Source organism: Microcebus murinus, chromosome 5 (assembly GCF_040939455.1).
Source record: "Microcebus murinus isolate Inina chromosome 5, M.murinus_Inina_mat1.0, whole genome shotgun sequence".
NCBI lineage: Eukaryota > Metazoa > Chordata > Mammalia > Primates > Cheirogaleidae > Microcebus > Microcebus murinus.
Window position 1 is genome coordinate 99,129,820 of NC_134108.1, and position 21,253 is coordinate 99,151,072.

The 21,253-nt window shown below is 48.2% G+C and overlaps 1 protein-coding gene across 1 annotated transcript in view; it reads left to right on the plus strand.

Annotated features, from left to right (window-relative positions):
- Positions 1-21,253, plus strand: part of LOC105866836 (chloride intracellular channel protein 5) — a 105,765-nt gene that overhangs the window by 63,196 nt on the left and 21,316 nt on the right. Inside the window, exons 3-4 of the mRNA XM_012756442.3 lie at positions 2,655-2,780; positions 10,698-10,804. Of these exons, the coding sequence (XP_012611896.1) occupies positions 2,655-2,780; positions 10,698-10,804 (233 nt within the window). The remainder of the gene's footprint in view (positions 1-2,654; positions 2,781-10,697; positions 10,805-21,253) is intronic.

Below are 21,253 nucleotides of genomic sequence, written 5' to 3' on the forward strand. Positions count from 1 at the left end.
CCCTGAACAAGGAGCGAGAGCTGCAACTGGCCACGTCCCAGCCAAGCTGCCAAGGCCGTAGGCTGAACTTCCCGGACGTGTCAGACTCCAGTGGCCAGAGGAAAAAAAAAACACCACCACTAGCACACATTTCTGTATCTTTAAGATGCAGAGAGGTAACTGCAGAACAATGAAATCAGTGTAGATTTCTCCTTCCAGCTGCGAACACAGCGTCGCTGCCTTATGTGGGTTCTAGAAACCGGAGGGGAACAAGTAAGGAATGTCCTTCCATTGTCTAAAATGAGGGACACACACAAAGTCAACAAAGGGACTGAGTAAATTAGATTTTAAAAATTCTTTCCGTCTCAACTGCCTGAGTTCCAAGCGCCACAGAATGCAGCTGGAGCGGGTGTGTTTGGCGCACGACAGGGGAGTAGCGCAGTAATTGACATTCTTCTCGTCCCCTCCCAAACTGATTACGCCAGGAATTTGTTTCATTACAGACTCCTCTACCCCCGTTTGTTTACTTTCTTACAGTTCTTCCAAATCTAATGTTTTGCACTCCCGACTCCCACAAGAAATGCCGCCTTCTTAGAGAGAGCATTTGGGGTGAATCTGATACTCTAGCCCTGCCTGTGGCTGTCTCCATCATCATTCCTCCTGTTCCTCACCCTTTGCTGGTGCAACCTTCTCCCTCCCCACTTTCCCCAATCTGCCAAGCCTTCTTCCCTCACTTCGCTCCATTCTTGCTCTTGCATTCTGTCCAGGTGGCCGAGTCACAGAAGCACGTCCTTGGGCCTTAATTAACAGGGCCCGTGTCAAACACAAGTCCCTTTCCTTCCTGCAGCACCTGCAGGAAGTCCCTTCCCCCAGGTAGTCAGGATACTCCCCGTACACACCAGGAACGCCACTCAGCATTGCCGTGGGCCAAATACAAAAAGTGCAATTAGTCATTCAATTAATTAATTGTTAATTCATTCAATCCGATCTGTGTTCCAGGATTTCAGCCCTTTCCCCATGATCTAGGCCTTCCTTTGTGGATAATTTAGGACTTTTCGATCTCCTCTTCCCAGGGGGTAAAAAATGCACTGTTGCTTTGGTTATCTAAGATTTCTTTAAGTGCCTGACCCAGAATCCAACAGGCATACCAAGAGGACTTCTACCTTTTAAGGGATTGAATTTTTTATCATACTTGTGCTTTACATCAAAGATTCTATTGATCCAGCAAAGCTTGCTATAGAAAGAAATAACTTTCACAAAGCAAGTGCTATATTTGAGTCCCATTAGAAAATGTAAGGTATGTTTCCTTAGAAAAATAGATTGTTTATAACACTTAAGTGACCTCATAGTTTTAGAACATATGCACAATTTCTGACTCCCAGGAGATTTTCAATTTATGTATGTTGAACAGAATTTTAAAATATTTAAAGAAAAATTACTTCTTTCTAGTAAAACTGGAACCATAATAGTCATACCTTGAGAATAATAGCGTGTGTTCGAATTAAGTTACAAAGTGAAAACGCTGTAGAAGGTAGACCATGGAGGAGCACCAACACTCTAGCAGTGCAGTTGCCTGCTGGCTCTCCCACATTCAGTTAAAAGCTGAAAGATTTCATAACTGGATTGAAGTTTTTACCAACTGACCAACTTCTGATTACTAATTGTGCAGCTAAAAACACTCTTTTTTTAAATTAAAAATGTATGTTTTATTCATTAATCCTTAAAATATATATCTATTGAGAGCCTTATATATATATATATCAGGTACAGTTCTAGGTCCTTTCCTCGTGGATCTTGAGTTGTAAGGCTTTTTCCCAGATACATTCTTACCCAGCAATGCTAGGTTCCTGATGCAGAATCCTTTTGGTAACAGCCTATCTGGTGTTTGTTGAGCAATAACATTGAATTTGGGTCTGTCGGACATAAATCCATGAGTTTGCACAAGGACCCATGGAGGGTCATGCTAGAAACAGCCATAAAAACACTTTTGAAAATATTGTCTTCATTTACTAGTTTTGTTTTCAAGCTAATAATTTGCTTATGTTCATGGATACCTGAAGGCTGTATCAGAGGCTGTTTATAGATCAAAAAAGTGTTCGGTTGAGTCTGGCAAAAGACTGACCAATGCTGCACATTAGTTATTGGACATTAAAATTTAAGTTATACAGACTAGGGGTACTCTAACTTGAACAAATGGCCCAAACTCTCATGATTATTATTATTATTTTGTATTTAAAGATATCTTTTAGGATAAAAATGTGATCTAATTCATTAGTTTTTAAAATTTGGAATTATGTAGAGTGTATTTTTGTTAGGGGGGTTAGTGAAGGCAATTTTCAAAGCAAAGCCCACCCTCTCCCTGGGTAATTAAATCTTAGAGCCACTTTAGCTAGTCACCTGCAATCTTCCCACATTTTCAACAGTACTCAACTCCTTCCTCTGGACTTGTTCCCCTCTCGCTGACTTCACTGGACGCCTTCCCTGCATCACTCTGCATTCTTTCAGAACTTTCTCCAGCCTCCTGTGCTCTGCGCCCGGCACCATCAATCTGTCTTTGCTGACGGGCGTGTTGGATAGCAACAGGGGTCTACTTGACAACCTATCAGTCTTAGGTTTCCCAGAACAGCAAGCGCCCCGGTTGTAAGCCAACACCCGAATCTTGCTCTCCCCTGCAGAAAGCCGGCCGACCTGCACAACCTGGCCCCTGGCACGCATCCGCCCTTCCTGACCTTCAATGGGGACGTGAAGACAGACGTCAATAAGATCGAGGAGTTCCTGGAGGAGACCTTGACCCCTGAAAAGTAAGCAAGGGTCCATGCTGGAACTACACAAGCGCAGCGAGAACTCTGAGAAGGCGCCTTCCCAAAGGGGCCTTGTCAGTCCACAGCACAGGCCTTCTCATCCCAGAGAGAGGGTAGGAGCCCCCGAAGGGCCGCCAGGCTCAGAATGACTCCGCTAAATCCGCCCGAGAGTGGGTATCGCCTATGAAGTAGAGCCGGTCACTCCTCCCACACACAGCAATTTTAGGAGCTCTAGGAAGGTCCCACCCCAGCTTGTCCCCGTCTGCCCAGGTCACTCTGCCTGGACAACCTCCAAGGGAGAGCAAGGGCTCCCTCATTTCAGGAGGAAGGCTGAAAGGCCCATGAAGTGAAAATAAGCCAGGAAAGGACAACCCAGTGACTTAAAACAACGCCAAGGGTCATAAACCTGACCCGGTCTGTTCTGACCCCACGATCACATGGATGAAAAAACTCACCTCCTCCTCTGAAAGCCGGTCCAGGGAGGGGGCAGGCCAGGGGGCTGTGTGTTGGGTAATAAGCTTCTACTGATGGAAAAGAGGAGTGAAGAATAGAGACAGGGACAGGTTTGGAAGTTCCCGGAGGCTAGCTCGTTCATCAGAGAGCATCGTAATCCGGAATTAAAACAGTCACAGTTTTTTTAAACAAACTAGGAAAATAATATTACACGTCGAGTAAGGCATAGACTTTATCCCGTAGCCTGTCAACCTGTAGGGGGTCCCATCGGGTGACCACTGACAGGTTTTGCACGAAGGGGTTGGAAAGTCAGTTTTAAGACTGACTTTGGGGGTTGGGTGAGGTGAGTAGTGAGAGGACAGCACATCTGGGGGTGGTCAAGGAGCCAGCTGGTGACAGCCCAGCAGGACAGAAGGACAGGCTGAGCCAAGGCGGTGGCAGGAAGATGGGAGGAGAGGAGTGAGCAGGATTCGGGACATACTTAGCCGGTAAAATAAGTGGGATTTAACTACTAAAACCCACCATCGTGCAGTTATTTTAAAAAGTGTCATTTATCCATCCACATTTTTATCACTCTCACTTTGTGTCAGGCTCCGCTGACGGCACTTAACCAACATGACTCATTTTGTCCTTGTCACAGCCCTGGGAGGTAGGTGCTGTCATTATCTCCAGTTTACAGTTGGCCTTGGAGAGATTAAGTCACTTGTCCAAGGTGGCACATCTAGCGAATTACTGTTAAAAATTAAAACTGCCAGTCATTCTCTGATTAAGGCTTAAACAACCATGCCTTCTTCCATAATATTCTTTGTCATCCAAATGAGGACAGTTGATTTTCACACTGAGAGTGTGGAGAGCTGCCTCAAGCCCATTGGAAGCAGCTGAGTGTTGACTTTAAATAAGTGAATTAATTAAACCATTGGGGCAGCCCCCCGTGTAACTCCCAGCTCAGCCACAGGCAGAAGCCACACACGCATCTCTGAGCAGGACACCTGCCAGCCGTTTTGCCGGACATGGCCTGAGGGGGCCCGCACGCCATCTCTCTCCCCTGGGACTCCACCTCATTGCTAGCACTGGTTTGAAAGCCCATGTGAAAAAAAAATAAATGTTGTTTTCAGTAACTAAATAGAGTCTGGACTTTGCCCGGGAGGCCCAGAGGGGAAAGTCCGTGGCGAAGTTACCATTTTCCCTTTTAGAAGTGAGGCTCTCACGCTCAGGAGGGAGGACTCCCGTCCGGATCCTCAGGGAATGGAAGGTGGATGCATGGAGAGGGGGATGTGCTCTCAGCCTCAGTTTCTCCTCTGTGAGAGGATGACCCCAGGCCCTTCTTGCTCTCCGATTCCCCACTTTAGCCAGGCTCCCCCCACCTCCCCAACCCCAGTCTGGTTACGCTTTTCCTGGGCTGTTTCTCTAACAAAGGGGTCCCCAATCTGCATCCACAATAGGACCAAGGGGGCCCAGAGACCCCTGGAATTGTATGTCCCGTGTGTCCTTGCACATTCTCCCAGAGGCGGTCATCATCAGATTTTATCACCATTCCATCAGGTGCTGAAAAGCTTCCATGATCCAACTCGGGTGGGCAGTGCTGGATGCAGACACGCCCCCCTCTCTTCCCTCTCTGCTCACGTTCCCTGTTCTGAGCGCTGCTCCCTCTGGTCCAGATCTTGGATCCTGTGTAGGAGGTTTCACTAAGCGCATTCCTGCCGAGTTAGTAACCTGACGATGCAGCACTCCCAGGTAGCAGAACCCAAGTCTGTTAAAATGTACAGCTGCAGAAGGCAGCTGCGGTGGGGGCCCTAGTGGTGAGACCATTGGCCAATCTGGAGCCCCACGGAAGTGTCCCTTAGATGCCTTGGTACCCATCAGACTGGGGCAGGTGTCACGATTATATCCCGGTAAGTGTTACCAAGCCAGTGCCTCGGTTCCACATAGAGAAACCTGCTGGTCAGCCCACAGCAAGCCACCAGCCTCAGCTGGCTTCCCCAGGGACTTGGCTGTGGGCCAGAGTGGCCTGTGTTCGGCGGCCCCCGGAGCAGGCAGCCTGGCCTTCCGTTTCTCTAGGGGGCGTCCAAATCCCCACGACCGCTCACCGGGCGCTTGTCTACCATGTGTTTCTCATCACACCGCTATTTGTAAAAGCTGCCGGAGAGCCAAGACATTGTGGGAGCCTTTTTTTCCCCCTTAGCTTTATTTTTTTAAAGGAGAAAACCACATACAAACACTCCAACAATTTTTTTAAAAAATTAAATTTGATCCCACAGAGCGTTCGGTGTCAAAATGAGGAATCCAGGAAGTCTCAAGTTGTTTCCAAATGAGACTAACATCCACCCCTTTCCTTAGACCGACCCCCGTTAACGCTCAACAAGGAAGTGTGGGATTAGTGCTGGGATCACTGCAGAGACTTGCCGGGCCTTGCCTTTCATCCCCGTGGAATGGCCAGAGTTTCTGGGATTGGAAACTGAGAGTCGGGAGCCCCGACTCTGGCCACCTCTACCAGTGTCTGTCGTGTGGCCTGGGGCAGGCCTCCCTTCCCCTCTGACAACTCCACTTTTCTCATCTCTAAAACAAGGAGGTGAAACTACATAGCCTCCAAGGTGCCTTTCAGCACAAGTTGTTCTACGATCCCATGAGTTTCTCAAAGCTTTCCCAAAGCTGGTCGTTGTTTCAGATAATCTTAGTGTTTAGATGCTGTGATAAAAATTCAGGAAGGTAAACTGATCCAATCTAGTTACATGGCATGTCATTCAGTCAGTCAACTAGCAAGAATGATTTAAATAAATATCAACAGGGTTCAGAACGCTGACCAAATTGGAAGATGCTTTGAATCCATTTTTTAAAAAATATAGAGAGATATTTTGTAATAGTCGAAAACAAGAATGCTTTTTTAACTCTGTGGGAGGAGGAGAAATAGCTTCTGGACTTCTGGACCCCTCTCAGGATGGCATGGTGGCTGAGGGTACGAGCTCTGGAGGCAGAGTCCACTCCACATGAAGTTGTGTTCTGCTGCAGGATCGAATCAGCCATGAATCGCAGGGGCTTAACAGAATATGCATTTATTTCCCACTCAAGCAAAGTCTGAGTGGAGAGCATGGCCTTCCTCTATCTGGTAGTTTGTGGAATACATGGCCTCCTAGTCTCCTTCTACAGGGGAAGAGAGAGAAAAGGAGCATGCAAAGTGTTTCCCAGGGCCAGGGTGTGAGTGGTTACGTCACTTCCCCTCTCTTCCATTGGCCAGAATCCAGTCACATGACCCCAACCCAAGTGAGAGGGAGGCTGGGAAATGAAAGACGTATATGGCTGTCTTGGTGAGAACGAGTAGTCTCGGCTACGGGCAAATTACTGAAAATCTCTCAGATTGTTAATTCTCACATCTATAAAACAGGGACCGTACTGCTGATGGCACAGGGCTATTGCAGAAGGTAATACTACTGAGCCTAGTGCCCGACATAAAGTAAGAGCTCATTAAAAGGCAGCTCGAAGAGTTGTAATAGGTCAGCACCTATTGTGTGGCTGTCTCTCAGGTGTCGCCATAAGGACAACTGGTGACCTTATGTCTTAAAACCTCAGATCCTAAGGGATGTCTTTTAATGAATAAGCCATACCCCTTCCGCCTCCAAGGATCTTTTGCTTAAATAGCAGAGATGAGACAAACAAGCATAAAATCAAGGATCAGAAAAGTCAGAAACATCAATGTCCTTCTCCAGGGAGGGTTTAATGAAGTGAGGAAACAGAGACAAAGGAGAAGGGAGGGAGAAGAAGTCTTTCCTCTTTTCAGCTCCTTGGAAAAGGGAAGGTCAGCACTCGAGCTGCCAGGAGAGACTCCCAGAATCAGCAACCGTCACTCCTCAGTGGTCCTTGATAGCCGCTTAATGTGTGTTGGCTTAATTGCATGGCATCCTTTTGTAAGGTGGCCTGTGGCCAGTCCGCGGGAAGTCAGCTGAGACGCTAAGCCAGTCAGAGCACTTACCGTCTGCAATATATATTTTTTCTTCACTACTATCTCTACATACAAAAAGACAATTTGTTATTATATTTTGGGAGGAGAAGCCATTTGTTTTACCTCCCAGACTGAAGCTTAAGTGCAGATCTAAGATAAATACGTTTGAAATAAGATAGATATCTTAAAAACAGGGTGGAGAGAAACTTTCATCGGTTAGATGGGGGATCAGCAAACTTTATCTGTAAAGGGCCAGAGAGTAAATATTTTCTGGATTTGTGGGCTGTACACGATCTGTCGCAACTGTACTGTTGTATGATAAAAGCAGCCATAGCCAATATGTAAACAAAAAGGTGTGGCTGTGTTCATATAAAACTTTTATTTATGAACACTGAAATTTGAATTTCAGATTATCTTCACACATCACAAAATAGTATCCTTATATGGATTTTTTTTTTTTAACCATTTTAAATGTAAAAAAAACCACTGTTAGCTTGAGGACCATATACAAACAGGGGTCATAGGCCATAGTTTGCTGAGTTAGCAAAATTTATCACCTCTTTGTTTGTCATGAGACCACATCACAATGCTATTTCAAAGATGTTTCTACGAAGGAAATACTGTTTGCTAGCTTTTTAGAGAAACAGAATGTATTTTGTAGTCCACTTATTTGCATATTTAAAATACGGTATAAAAATGGAGATAAAATGAGTGCACTTAACATCCTGTACAGTAGCCTCCCCAAGTCTAGTTGCTGAAATTTGTGAGATTAACATCATGGAGAGGCCAGGCCCGGTGGCTCACGATTGTAATCCTATAATCCCTAGCACTCTGGGAGGCCGAGGTGGGAGGATCTCTTGAGGTCAGGAGTTTGAAACCAGCCTGAGCAAGAGTGATACCCCGCCTCTACTAAAAATAGAAAAAGTGAGCCAGCCTTGGTGGCATGCCTGTAGTCCCAGCTACTCGGGAAGCTGAGGCAGGAGGATCGCTTGAGCCCAGGAGTTTGAGGTTGCTGTGAGCTAGGCTGACGCCACAACACTCTAGTCCGTGCGACACAGCATGACTCTGTCTCAAAACAAACAAACAAACAAACAAAAACCATCTTGGAGATACACTTCCCACAAGAACAAACGTATATTGGAACATTATGCTATACAGTAAGGTCTCAATGAGTGCTTAGGGAATAGGATGACAGTGTCATTGTCCCCTGAATACATGGTCCTTTGTCATCATCTTTTTTTTTTTCCTGAGACAGTCTCACTCTGTCACCCCAGGTAGAGTGCAGTGGCATCATCATAGCTCACTGCAACCTCCGCATGTCCCTGTTGGCCCACCCTGATAGTGAAGAAATAATCAGGTTACTGAAAATTTGATCAAATGATAACAGGAGAAAGCAACAACGACGACAAACCTAAACAAATAGTCTACTAAAACGCATTTTCTAGGCCCTTTCCTGTTGACATTATCAAGGAGAAACAAAGAGCACTTGGTCTTTATTAATGTTTGAAGTCTATCAGTTCTAACAGCATGCTAGATTCTATGTGAGAAGGGCAAAGTAGGGAAAGATGACACTAAATTCCACGTCTTGGCAGATTACCTAGTATCTTGCAAGAAACCTTGGTTTGTGGCCCCTAGGCACAGAAGGTGGATTTGGTTATTGCCAGTATACTCGGAAGACATGTGTGTGCAGAATCTGTGCAGAGCGCCCCCTCCTGGTAAAGGGAGACAGCCGGTGCACAGTGCTCTGCTCAGCCTTGAGGGCTCTGGGACTTTAAGAGCAAATGGCAAAGTCTGAGAAGCCACAGAATGTGGAACTTAAGAGCTGGGCTTCCAAACTCAAACTGCCTGGGTGAGAATCCTGGCTCTGCCCCCCAGCCACTTGACCTCAGCCAAATTGCTCACCTTCTCTCTGTCTCAATTGCCTCACGTGGGAAACAAGGCTCATAACATTGTCAATAGAATTGTCGTGAGGAGCGAATGGTGAAAACATGTGCACAGAGTAGCGCTCAGTGCAAGTTAGCTTGTACTGTTATTAGAGAAGTAGGGTGATCGCACGGCTGCAGGGCCAGGAAACCAGGTTCTCATTGTCCCTCCACTATTTATTAGCCATGGCCCTTAAACAGCCATTTAACTTCTCAAGTCTCCAATTGCCTTCCCAGTAAAACGAGGACAATAATGCCTGCCTTATCTGCCTCTTGGCAGAGAGCTAGGCTCTTCCAGTGGCAGTGTCTCTGATATTAAACATCCACCTAATGTGGCCCCAAGAGGGATGGTCCTAGCTAATGGGCCAGGTGAGGAGGAAAGAAATAAAGGGACAACAAATAGTTTTTAAAGGCTTGTTTGGTTCAAATTATTTAAAACATTACAACAGATCGACAAAAGTATTTTGCTTTTTAAACATTAAGCAACCCAACAGCCCACAGTGAAACACTACCCACCCAGAGATCACAAGGTACACATTCATTAGTAATAATGATAACCAGGCCACTGTCTCCCATCTCCTCCTACCCCTGCCTGGCCATAAAATGTTTGGGAAATAATATATATTTTTTAAATTAGAACTGCTCATTTTGATGGTGCCAGTGGGTCCAAGCCATGGATTCCCACACAAGCAAGTTTACCTCTTTCTGTCTCAAGCCTGCCTCTTGGATTCCTCTGGCTTCAAAAGGAAAGGCTCTGCAAGAGAGAGAGAGAGAGGGGGCTGGATCATGGCAAATCTAACTCCAGATAAAATAAAATAAAACAATCGAAAACACATGTCCTCCGATGGAGCCTGGTCATTTCTGCATCTTATTACTGTGCACAAATAATAAGTGTGTGGAGGACATTTCAGCAGAGGATCCTGGGTATTCTTCCTTTGGAGAAATGGCTTAGAGCAGTGGCCCCACACCTTTTTGGCCCCAGGGACCAGTTTCATGGAAGACAATTTTTCCACGGACTGGGGCGGGGGTGGCCGAGCTCTGTGGCCTAGTCCCAAACAGGCCACCCACCAGTACCAGTCCACAGACCAGGGATTGGGGACCACAGGTTTAGAGGCCTCAGTGCTAAGGTGCCTGGCATTCCCTTGCTCCCAGAATTAGCCCTCTGCAGCTGTGATGAAAATGGCAGGCCTGGCAGTGGATGGTTATTTTAATGTGGATGGGGGAAGTGTCACAGACCCTATCTGATAGGACGGCAAGCTCAGTCAGAATTTGACTAGTGCCTTTTCATTGGTGCACTGTTGTTTGCATCAAGAGGGCACATTTGGGGCCTCTGAATGGAATTCTGGTTTCTTGTCCAACAGACCATGTAGCCCTGGGCAGCTCTCACCTCCCTGGCCTCTGGCTTCCTCTCTGGATGAGCTGGGGCCAAGAGTGCCCACCCTTCCTATAGGATGGGGATAAAAAAAAAAAAAAAAAAAAAAAAAAAAAAAACCCAAAGATTTGTAGATCCAGCTAGAAACGGGAGTATTTTTCATGATGGAGATAGGCTCCCCATTAAAGGAGCTCCAAGTCTCACTGATTGACAGAACACTGCGTCTTCCACTCCAGGTACCCCAAACTGGCTGCGAAACACCGCGAATCCAACACAGCAGGCATCGACATCTTCTCCAAGTTCTCTGCCTACATCAAAAACACCAAGCAGCAAAACAATGCGGGTGAGTGACTCCCTTCCACCATGAGACCCTGCCTAAGTCATCTTACGTTTGTCCATGGGCATGTCAGATCCTTAGGCCAGAGAAGCATCTGGAACCAATGCTGCTGGTTATTCACCCACCCGTGTCCTCCTTGACGTAGGGGAGGCGGTTGTAGATCCTGCCCCCTGTCTAAGCAAGAGGAACGGCCAGTGGGCCTTATTGGAGAATTGGAGGGACAGATGCAGTTTGCTTTCTGAGGCTGTCTCACTGCACAGCACCATGCACTGCACGGAAGGGTCCTTACTACTGTCCCTTCGTCCCCAACTCACAACCCTGTCTGCAGTCCCATTGGAACAACACATTCCCGCTTCCTTCTGGTCCCTGCGGTTGTCCAGAGGCTCTGGGAGGGACAGGGCAGTCACCACTGTGGCAAATGCTGCAGGCAGAGGCCCAGCTGTCTGCGTTCTCCCCACTGCAAGTACAGAGGGTGCTGTCGGGTTGTTCATTAAGATTTAGCTAAAGCCATTTGAATGGAACCTCCCAGTTGAACAGGTACAACATTTGAAGGACCGTGTCAGGCCCCGTGAGGAAAAGAAAGAGGATGAGAGAATTTCCTTGTCCTCAGAAAGGGAGAATGAGACAGCCTTACACGCTGGAGCCCCTGGGGCCCAGCACAAAACCAGGCAGAGTAAGAGCTTTGTGAATCTTTGTGAATGATACAGGATGGACCAAAACAAGGGGGTTCTAGAGCCTCATGCTAGAGGCTCCGAAAGCTCAAAGGAGAAAGGCATCTTTTTTTTGGACCATGGGAACCAGGAAAGGCAGTCATTGCATGAGGTGAATGATTATTAGAAATTTGGGGCTGAGCAGAGCTGGTGCAACAGGAAGTAATAATGCAAGAAGTTACAGATGACCTGGACTGCACCACGGGCAGAACTAGATTCTGGAGTTTCGAAGAAGAAAAAGACACTTCCAAGTCTTCAGGGCTCTAGCTGGTGCAGGAAGAAAGGCTTCAATTCATAAAGAAAGTCAAATAAAATGATGAGAAGTAAATGAGGCCTTGGTGGAAGAGGGTCTGAAGAGCTGATGAACTGCCAAGTGAAAGGGAAAAATAATTCCCATTGTAGGTGTTTAGGGCAGGAAGAACTTACCTTCCGGTTCTTTGAGAAAGTTCTTGAGGGAGTTTCAGCTGGGTTGCATGGATCAAGGAGGACTCAGTTGGCTAAGATCATAGCGTGGAAGAGATGCGGAGGGTGAGAAAAAGTCAGGGACAGAGACTGGGCAAAGCGGCCACACCTGCAGGGCCAGCCCGGGGGCTTGGATGTCACCCTGTGGGCAATGGCAGCCATTAGAGGTGCGTGGCAGGGCACACAAGAAGCATGTGGGAAACATCATAAATCCACTGGGTGCTCTGGCTTCATTGCTGTTTGGACGCAGTAGTGTGTTGAGTAGTGTCCTCCCAAAATTCAGGTTCACCTGGGACCTCTGCATGTGACCTTATTTGGAAATAGGGTCTTTGCGGATGTCATTAGTTAAGGATCTAGAGATAAGATCATCTTGGATTTGGTGTGGTCCCTAAATCCAGTGACTGGTGCTCTCATGAGAGGAGAAGACACACAGGCAGGGGACGGGGCCAGATGCAGGCAGAGGCCGAGCTTGGAATGATGTTGTCACAAGCCTCAGAACACTTAGCTTTACAGAAGTGGGAAGAGGCAAGGAAGGACACCTGCTGACACCTTGATTTTGGACCTCTGTCCTCCAGCACCGTAAGGTGAAAATCTGTGTTGTTTTAAGCCACTCAGTCTATGGCACTTTGTTGTGGCAGCCCCTCGGAGCCATCGTGGGAAAGAACAGTTACTACTGCTTTCCTGGCAGGGGACACAGAAGCAAATGAGAGGACCAGAGACTTGTCCCCTCCGCAAGGCAGGGCTGGCACTCGAACCCTGGTTTTCAGACTCCACTTCCAGTGTCCTCTCTTCTTGGCCACAAATATCTTCCTTCATACTTGTCAAAGTGCCTGTAGAAAGACTATCTCTCCTTTGAGCCTTCCAGACTTTTTAGATTATAAATGGTATTTACATATTATCCATATTTACAGTTCTCCTATTCCCAAAGCCAAAGCAATGGTTTCCACCAAATCTCGTGTATCAATTTCTTATAAACTCCATACTCTCCAATTTTCATTGTTTCCCCTTCTTCTATTTCACTCTGTTTTTCTCTGTAATGGGTTTTGCCCCTGTGACTCCTTCTTCCCCTAACTCATGTGCACATTTCAAAGCTCCGGCTTTTCTGCCTTCCCAAAGAGCCTGTGCCCCAGATGTGCTGTCCCTTCACCTTCCTTTATTAGACACCAGGCACTCCTCCCCTGGAGCTAGAACTTGCCCACTCCCCTCCCTTCCTCTGCGCTGGTCCTTCCTTACCCCCCAGTTGTGGTCAGCTGGATCCAGAAGGGCTTAGGCTCTGCAGGCCAGACAAGGCTCCTGTGGGGCTACCCCCCCAACCCACCCCCATAGACAGCAGCATGGCCCCTGCGCTAGGGCGCACACCCGCCCCGCTCTGTCGGGGCTCTGAGTTGGCAGCCGTTCCCCGATCTCTGCAAGAGCATCACCATCTGGCCCGGGCTTCCCTTGGCATGCCTTCCTACTCGGCCCTGCCATTTTTCTCTCTGCGTCCTCCACTCCATCTATTTCTCCAACATGCTTTCTTCAGAGTGTCTCTCTTGTGCTTTCATTTTTTTTTCTCTTGAGCAGAGCCCTTCCTCCCGCCAGCTCGTCACCGATGCCCCAGCCCTCCACACACACATTGGTGTGGTCATGAGCTTTTCCTGCCCTTTCCTTCCTTCCCAGGCCGGTACTATAGCAGGGCTCTACATGGTGGATCATCTCTTCATTCCCACGTGGTGGTTACAGGAACGGCCAAGTAAAATTTCCTTGTTGTTCCACAATGTCTCAAAAGTCCCCAGCTCCTGGAACCCAGCCCCGTTCCATGGAAGCCATCCCCAGTAATACCCACGAGAATTGTCCATAGTTGTCCATTCAGCCATTCATTTATTCATTCAACAGACACAGATTGCATGGAGTGCGTGCAAGACATAGCTAATATTTAAAGGGCTTGTCTTGTGTGCTAGGCACTGTGTTAGGTTCTGGGGTTGCCAAGACAAATGAGACAAAGCCGTTGCCCTGTGTGAAGTGACCATCTGCAGGGGCTATAAAACATGTAAGCGTGCAGTCACTGGCCCGGGTTTGGGTGCCCGCTGACCCAGGACACAGGCCCTGCTCCTTCAGAAGAGGGAGGTGCAGTGGGAGACGAGAGGCATGGCATTAAGAACCCGCATGGAGGGTGCTCGTGGCCCAGGGAAAGGCGCCTGTGGGGTGGGAGAGAGCAGCGCTGCGTTTACGCTGGCTGGAGAGGTCCCCGCTCTGGGCCTGCGCTTCACTTTTCCAATCTAGCAGGGGAAAGTTCTGGCGCGGGGCTAGTACCGGACGTTTGCAGAGTACCGAAGCAGAGGTATTGAGGGAGGGTGCAAGCACCATCCATCCCCCCCTCGACACATCCTATATCATCCCTGGAATGAATAGACAGTCAGCCCTGTCCCCACCCTGAATGGCACCCTCGGCCCGGCATGTGACAGAGTCTAGCAGGCGTCAGCTTTCTCCATCTGCAAACGTCGCTGTGCAACTCCTTTCTTCTCTTGCTACCTTCCTGCACCTTCCTCTGAGTTGCCACCTGGGCACACAGACCCCAGGGCCCCAGGACTGCGTGCTCACCAGACATGCAGTGCTGAGTCCCTTCGTGCACGGGCTCTGCCAGGGGGACACCCGTTTGGCTCCTTGGGTTCATCTCTTCCTCTCGGGGTTTCTTTCCCTGTCACCTCCTAAGAGGATCTGAGCTTCTGCTTCTGAATATCCATCTTACATCTTATATTTCGTACCCACGAATTGCCTTTTTAACAGACTCTAAAAACCTCTGCCAAATCTCTTGGCTTTCAAGAAACTGAGCTTACCGTCATTTAGGCAGAAAATAATATATTTTGCTTTATTTTTCACAGTCTCTCTTTTCCTTATGCTTCAGTCCAATCAATTCTCATGGTCCATTTCATGTGCTGTCCATATTCCATGTTCCAGGCATTTAACAAATGGATCTAATATGTATCTTTAGTTCTCTATGCTTTTCTAAAAAAATATTTTAAAATTTCAATAGATTTAGGGGGTCCAAGTGTTTTTTGTTACATCTATGAATTGTATAATGCTGAAGTCGGGGCTTTCAGTGTACCTGTCACCAGAATAGTGTGCATTGTCCCCAATAGGTAAATTTTTATCCCTCACTCCTTCTTAGTTTCCAATGTCCTTGACACCACTTTATGACCATATGTACCTACTGTTTAGCTCCCACTTATGAGTGAGAATATGTGGTATTTGTTTTTCCATTCCTGAGATACTTCACTAGCATAATGGTCTCTAGTTCCATCCAAATTGTGGCAAAAGATATTATTTCATTCCTTTTTATGACTGAGTAGTACTCCATGGTACATATATACCCCGTTTTCTTTATCTACTCGTGAATTGATGAGCACTTAGGTTGAGTTTACATCTTTGCAATTGTGAATTGTGCTGAGATAAATATTTGGGTGCAGATTTTTTTTCTTGATATGGTGACTTCTTTTCCATTGGGTAGATACCCAGCAGTGGGATTGCTGGATGGAATGGTAGATCTACTTTCAGTTCTTTGAGAAATCTCCATACTGTTTTCCCTAGCGGTTGTGCTAGTTCACATTCCCACCAACAGTGTATAAGTGATCCCTTTTCATGCGCCAACATCTATTCGTTTTTTTACTTCTTTGTAATGGCCATTCTGACAAGGGTAGGATGGTATCTCATTGTGGTTTGAATTTGCATTTCCCTGAGGATTAGTAATGTTGAGCATTAATTCTCTACCCTTATTAACTAATTTGAAAGTCCTTTTTTTATTACTTCCAGCCCTCTGACATTTTTCTCAGATTTAGTTGATATTCCTGCCCAGAATTACTGTCCCTGGTTTTAGTACTATTGTCGTAGTTTTGTGTGCTTTTGCCCCTTTTCTTTTCAGCTGAAGAGGACATTGCCCTGTGCAGTAGCCTAGAACAAGAGCCCCATACTGTCCCATTCTGCTCACATTTGCTGTCTTCCATCCTTCCTCCTTCTGCACACGCCCTCTTCCATGCACTCTCTTCCCCCTACTAGGAAGCAGAAGAAGTCCCGAGTGCAATCTCTTTGTATCTAGTCTGTATGTCACATGCAGTCCCGGGGCTTGGGCCTTCCCATGCTCCTCTTGCTGTCGGTTCCACGAGTCTCTGTACTAAATAGTGTTTTTCCCAATTTGGATGATTTCAGTGTTTCAAGGCTTCCTTTGAATTCCCTCTTCTCTTCCCCTTCAGGTCCACTTTTCTCTTTCATTTCCGCCTCTATATTCCTCTGTCTTGGGGGCCTTCTTTCTACATTAAAATTTATACTCCACTTGTTCCAGAAAGGAACAAGGGACGAGTAAAGCACAGCAAATCCACACACACTAGAAGGAGGTGAGAAAGAAAAACAGGGAGAGGCCCATAAAGTGGCGCTCAGGGTGAGCTAAAAGTCCCGGCAGCCGTGACCTTGACCTTCGTGCCTGCCACACAGCAGGGCAGCCTGCAAATTTGGCTCTCAGCTTGCCAGCAGACAAAGTGAGAAGGGGCCCCTGGTCAGCTCCAGCTTGGTCCTCCCAGAAGACAGAAACAAACCAGCCTCCCAGAAGAATAACAAATATTCCTGCTGTGAGCCACAGGCTCAGAGGATCTGTTATTTCCATTTTCATTGGCTCTTCCCTTCTGTGGCTTCTCTTACCCCACGCTGCAGCCCCCAGGCCTGTAGACGCCAAGCCAGGCTGACTCCCGCAATTGTGTCTCCTTCCCACCTTGCCCTGCAGCCCATCTCCCCCCTGCCTGGGCGCTGCGCCGCTCCCCAGCTCTGCTCTTCACCTGTGCTCTCTCTGCACCTGAAACCCACTTTCTTCCTTTTCTCCCCATCTTCTCTCAAAGACCCATGAGACCTCCCTGCAGCCTCAGGCCCATGTCACCAAATCCCCAGCTCTCTGTCGTGGATACAGAGCAGCCTGCCTGGGCCTGTCACTTTTTCTCACAACTGGCCAGCTCCCATGCTCCATGTGCAAAGATGTGCTTTTCACGCCCAAGGTTGCACGGTTCTCTTTTTATGGAACACTCTGCAATGTCCCAACATACTCCTCCCAAAATGCTTGCCCTAATAGAGTGCTTCTAACTTCCCAAATAAAGTCCTAAAAACCTTCCTTGGTACCTGCGACATGCTGGACACAGTGCTATGTGCTTAGGGTGTGAGGACCAGGCCCGGCTTGAACTGTCTCCCTTGCTTTTGCCCTTCATTAATTAGAATGGTAGTGGCCATATTTTCCAAACTGAAAATCAGATGTCTAAAACATTGTCTCCATTGAAAATAATCAAATTATAAGAAATTGGTACTGTCCCAGAAAATCCGGGACACATGTCCCCAAATGGAAAGCACCTGGCAAAGGCTAAGCCCTCTGCTCCCCCTTTCTCTGCAGTCCAAATCCAAACCTGGGTACCACTGCGGAGGGCAGGTGAGCATATCCCAGTTCCTACCCCCTACTGGCCCCAGGTCCTTTGCTGGGACGAATGAGTAGCCATTAGCCACGGAGGCTCCTGAGCAGTCCTGGTTCTGTTTCCAAGTGAGTGCCAAGCTTTCCACCACTTGGAAGTGAACTGTGTGCTCTCTGGGCTTATTCTGAGAAAACTGATAATCCCAGCCACACAACATGAAAGAAGATCCTTGGGTTATTCTAGAAACCTCAGTGAACTCATCTCATAATTGGGATGATCATTCCCACTTGATGGGAACAGGATGGAAGGGTTACATCGAGACTCTTATGAACACAGTATCAATCACTGCCATCCTGCCCCTCTTGTTTCCCTCCCCATCCCCTACAGCCCTGATGAAAGGCAGCGTGGGCAAGCCGGCCACAGCTGCACTCCTTGCTCCTTCCCTGTCTCCTTCCTCCGTTCATGCCCAAATCTCCAAATTGCTCCAATCTTCTCCCTCTAAGAGGTGGCTCCTGCATGCTCCTGGCTGATGCTGGTTGACAGAGGACCTGTCTGTACCACTGGTGATCTTTCTTGCCCTGCCAGGCTCCTAGTGGTCTGTGTCCACACCAGCTCATCCTTGTCCTTGCACCTCGAAGATGGCCTGGCTGCACCACACCAGCAGACCAACTCCTGCAGCCTGTTGTGATCCTCACCACCAGGGGGCCACATGCCTCCTTCCCAGCATGCACCCCTCACTCTCTTTTAATAAAATCCCTAAGACCAGAAATATATGAAGCCAGATCACCCTCATGTGATGTATAGAAAATTGAGGCTTACAGATTTCAGCTCAATATTAGGAAATTTACAATTAAATCTGTAGAATGGACTGCCAACTAATGAAGTGAGTATCCAGTCAACCAAAGGAACAAAAAAGAGACTGGACCTTTGGCGGTAGGAACTGCCTACCACTAAGAAACAAAAAAATCCTTTCACTGAAACAAAAAGTGCTTTCATTTAAACTCTAATATTTTGATTGTAAGACAGTTTGATTTCAAAGATATCAAAGTGTGAAAAAATATGCCTCTTGGTCTTGAAATATGGTAGGCAATTCTCATAGTCCTTTCCAGTTCTAACCTTCTATTACTTCCGTGAGGCTATTCAATGACATGTCAAACCCTCCCTTCTGCTTGACCTTGAGCTACCCTGAAAGAAGTGGAATCAAGGTCAGCATTGCTTCCAGATCCCTCTGGGATAGCTGTGCTAACTCCACATCCAGCCAAGCATCAACTCTGCCCTCTGTCCTCTCACCTGGAAACAGCACTTACCTGGATTGGCAAACTTTTTCTGTAAAAGGTCAGATTGTAAATATTTTAGACTTTGCAGGCTACATAGGCTCTGCTAGACTCTGCTCAACTCTCCTGTTGGAATCATAAAGCAGCCAGAGACAATATGAAAACAAATGAGTGTGGTTGTGTTCCCATAAAACTTCATTTGTGGATGCTGAAATCTGAATTTCACGTCATTTTCAAGTATCACAAAATAGTATTCTTTTGACTTTTTTTTTCAACCATCCAAAAATATAAAAAACAATTATTTGCTTGAGGGCAGCATAGAAGTAGGCAGTGGGCTGGATTTGGCCCTTGGACTGTAATTTGCCAACCTCTGTCTTGGGCAATGCCAGTCCTCTGCATTTCTGTGTGAGTCAGGCTCCTTATCTGTGATATGGACATGGCATCGTCATGTTAATTAAATGAATTAATGCCCGTAAAGCATTAGGACAGTTCCTGGCACACAGCAGGCACCGATCTGTGATAGCTGTTGCTACTGCTACTGCTGTTTCTTCAGCTGCTGTTAATTTTATGCATTGTGCCCACCGCCCGCCCACCACCCCTGGTGTCCCCTCTGGAGTGGGCAGCCCAGCTGGAATGACAATGTGTAATAGAAGCATGTGCTGCCCTCTTCTGGCAGGCAGAGGAATTGGCATAGGCCTGTGGGTTTCCAGGCGTCTTCCTGTACAGGGACTCAGTTGTACCTAAGCTTTGGAGGCCTGGTCTCCTTCAGGGGCTGGAAGCCAATGTCTGTCTCCCTAACTCTCAGGGAAGGGCAGGGACACAAGGCCTGATGCATCTGCCAGGGGTCCCTGGCTGCCCAGGGGACAAGCTGCCCCAACTGCTTCTTTCTCCCTTCCCTCTCTCCTCCTCCCGCAGCCCCCAATCTTTACATTTCTGAACTTCCTTGACCTGAAATAGAAAAGTGTTTGAAAGGATTCAGGGCGGCCTGGGAGGGCTGTCAGCCTGGAGCTAACAAACTCCTTATTATCAAAGGCTCGTGCTTTTCCCCCAAAGCTCGTGAAAGCCAACCGCTGTTGGGGTGAGGGCAGGAGGAGGGGGTGGAGGGTTGGGGGGGGTGTTGGGTACAGCACTTTTTCCAGATCCCCAGGATGTGGCCAGCGGTGTTTAAAAGAAAGGGTGTGTATTTATTATTCCAAGCCACTTCAATCACAAGGCGCTTCATGCCTTCTCCCCTTCCTGCCTCCCCGGGCTCAGTCCCCATGTCACGGTGGGGTGGCCCGTGGGGTGGCCCGGGGCTGCAGGCCTGGCCTTTCCAGGGGCGCGGGAGGGCGCGGCCCCACCTCTCCCTGCGCCCCCCTGTGCCATCCCGCGGACCGCTGGGAAAGCTAAGGCAGCCTGTGAAAAGCAGTGGGCATGCGCGTTGCAGTCACCCTGCAGCGTGCTCAGAAACACAAGTCACAGTGACCGAGGTGGCAGTGGCGCTCCACATCCACCCCGTCGGAAACACGGACTGGTGCTTCTGCAGCAGCGCAGCTGTGTCCCAGCTCGGGACATCCGGGTCCCGGGAAGACCTCGGCCGAGGCCGGTGCGCCCCACCGTGGGGCCATCAGACTGTTACCCAGACCGGGGCTCCTGGGGGGTGGCCAGAGCAGCCACCGCCGCGACGGGGACAACATGCGACAGTCCCACCGCTTCCTCACAGAGCAGCCATTGCGGTCTCCCTTCAAAGACGCCTCTAGTCACAAAGGGACCCTTCAGCCTGCCTGTCTTGGCAACCCCCAGTGCAAACAGCCGGCTCGGGGTATTTTGTTTGTTTGTTTGTTGGGTTGAAGTTTTGCTTTGATTAGCATTCTTGCAAGGAAAAACAAATAACCTCGCTCCGGTGGCGGAACCCACCTCCGCGAGGTCTGGCGGGGCCCCAGCAAAATTGCATGTCCTGGTCCCGCCGCCGTCCCACTTGGAGGGTCCTTGAGGCTAAAAGCAACAGGGAGGGGAAGGGGGGGTGGAATACTTACTTCCTCTGGCACCTCCCACGAGCAGCCCAGGGGATTCCTCCAGAGGGCCTTTGATTGGGTTCGTTATTGAGGTGGATGCTTGCAATTTATGATTTAACAAATCTTGTTCCTGAAATGAATCCTTGGGCAGTCGTAAGGAAGGCGGTTGATGGCGGGGTGGCGTGTTGCAGGCGGCTGGCCTGCGGAGGAGGGGTGGGGGAGGTGGTCCTGCGTGGGTGGGCGCATTCATTAGTGGAATTGTGCTGTGTGGGCGTCCCCGAGCCGAGACCACCAACACCATTCCATGTGGTGGAATTTCCCGCCGTCTGACCAGAGCGGAGTTCTCCTGGTCTGGCCTGGACTCAGATCAAGACCTGGGGAATAAAGGAACATTAAATGACTAATTTGTACACGAGCTAAACGTTCTTTCTACCTCTCGCTACCGTTACTTCCTCCTATGCAACCGACACCTTCTTGTCTTTGTGCAGTCTACATGTGGGGGCTGAATCGGTTCCCAATGGCTCTGTCTCTCTCTCATACATACACACACGTGCACACACATACACGTGCACGCACACACCCACGTGCATGCACACAC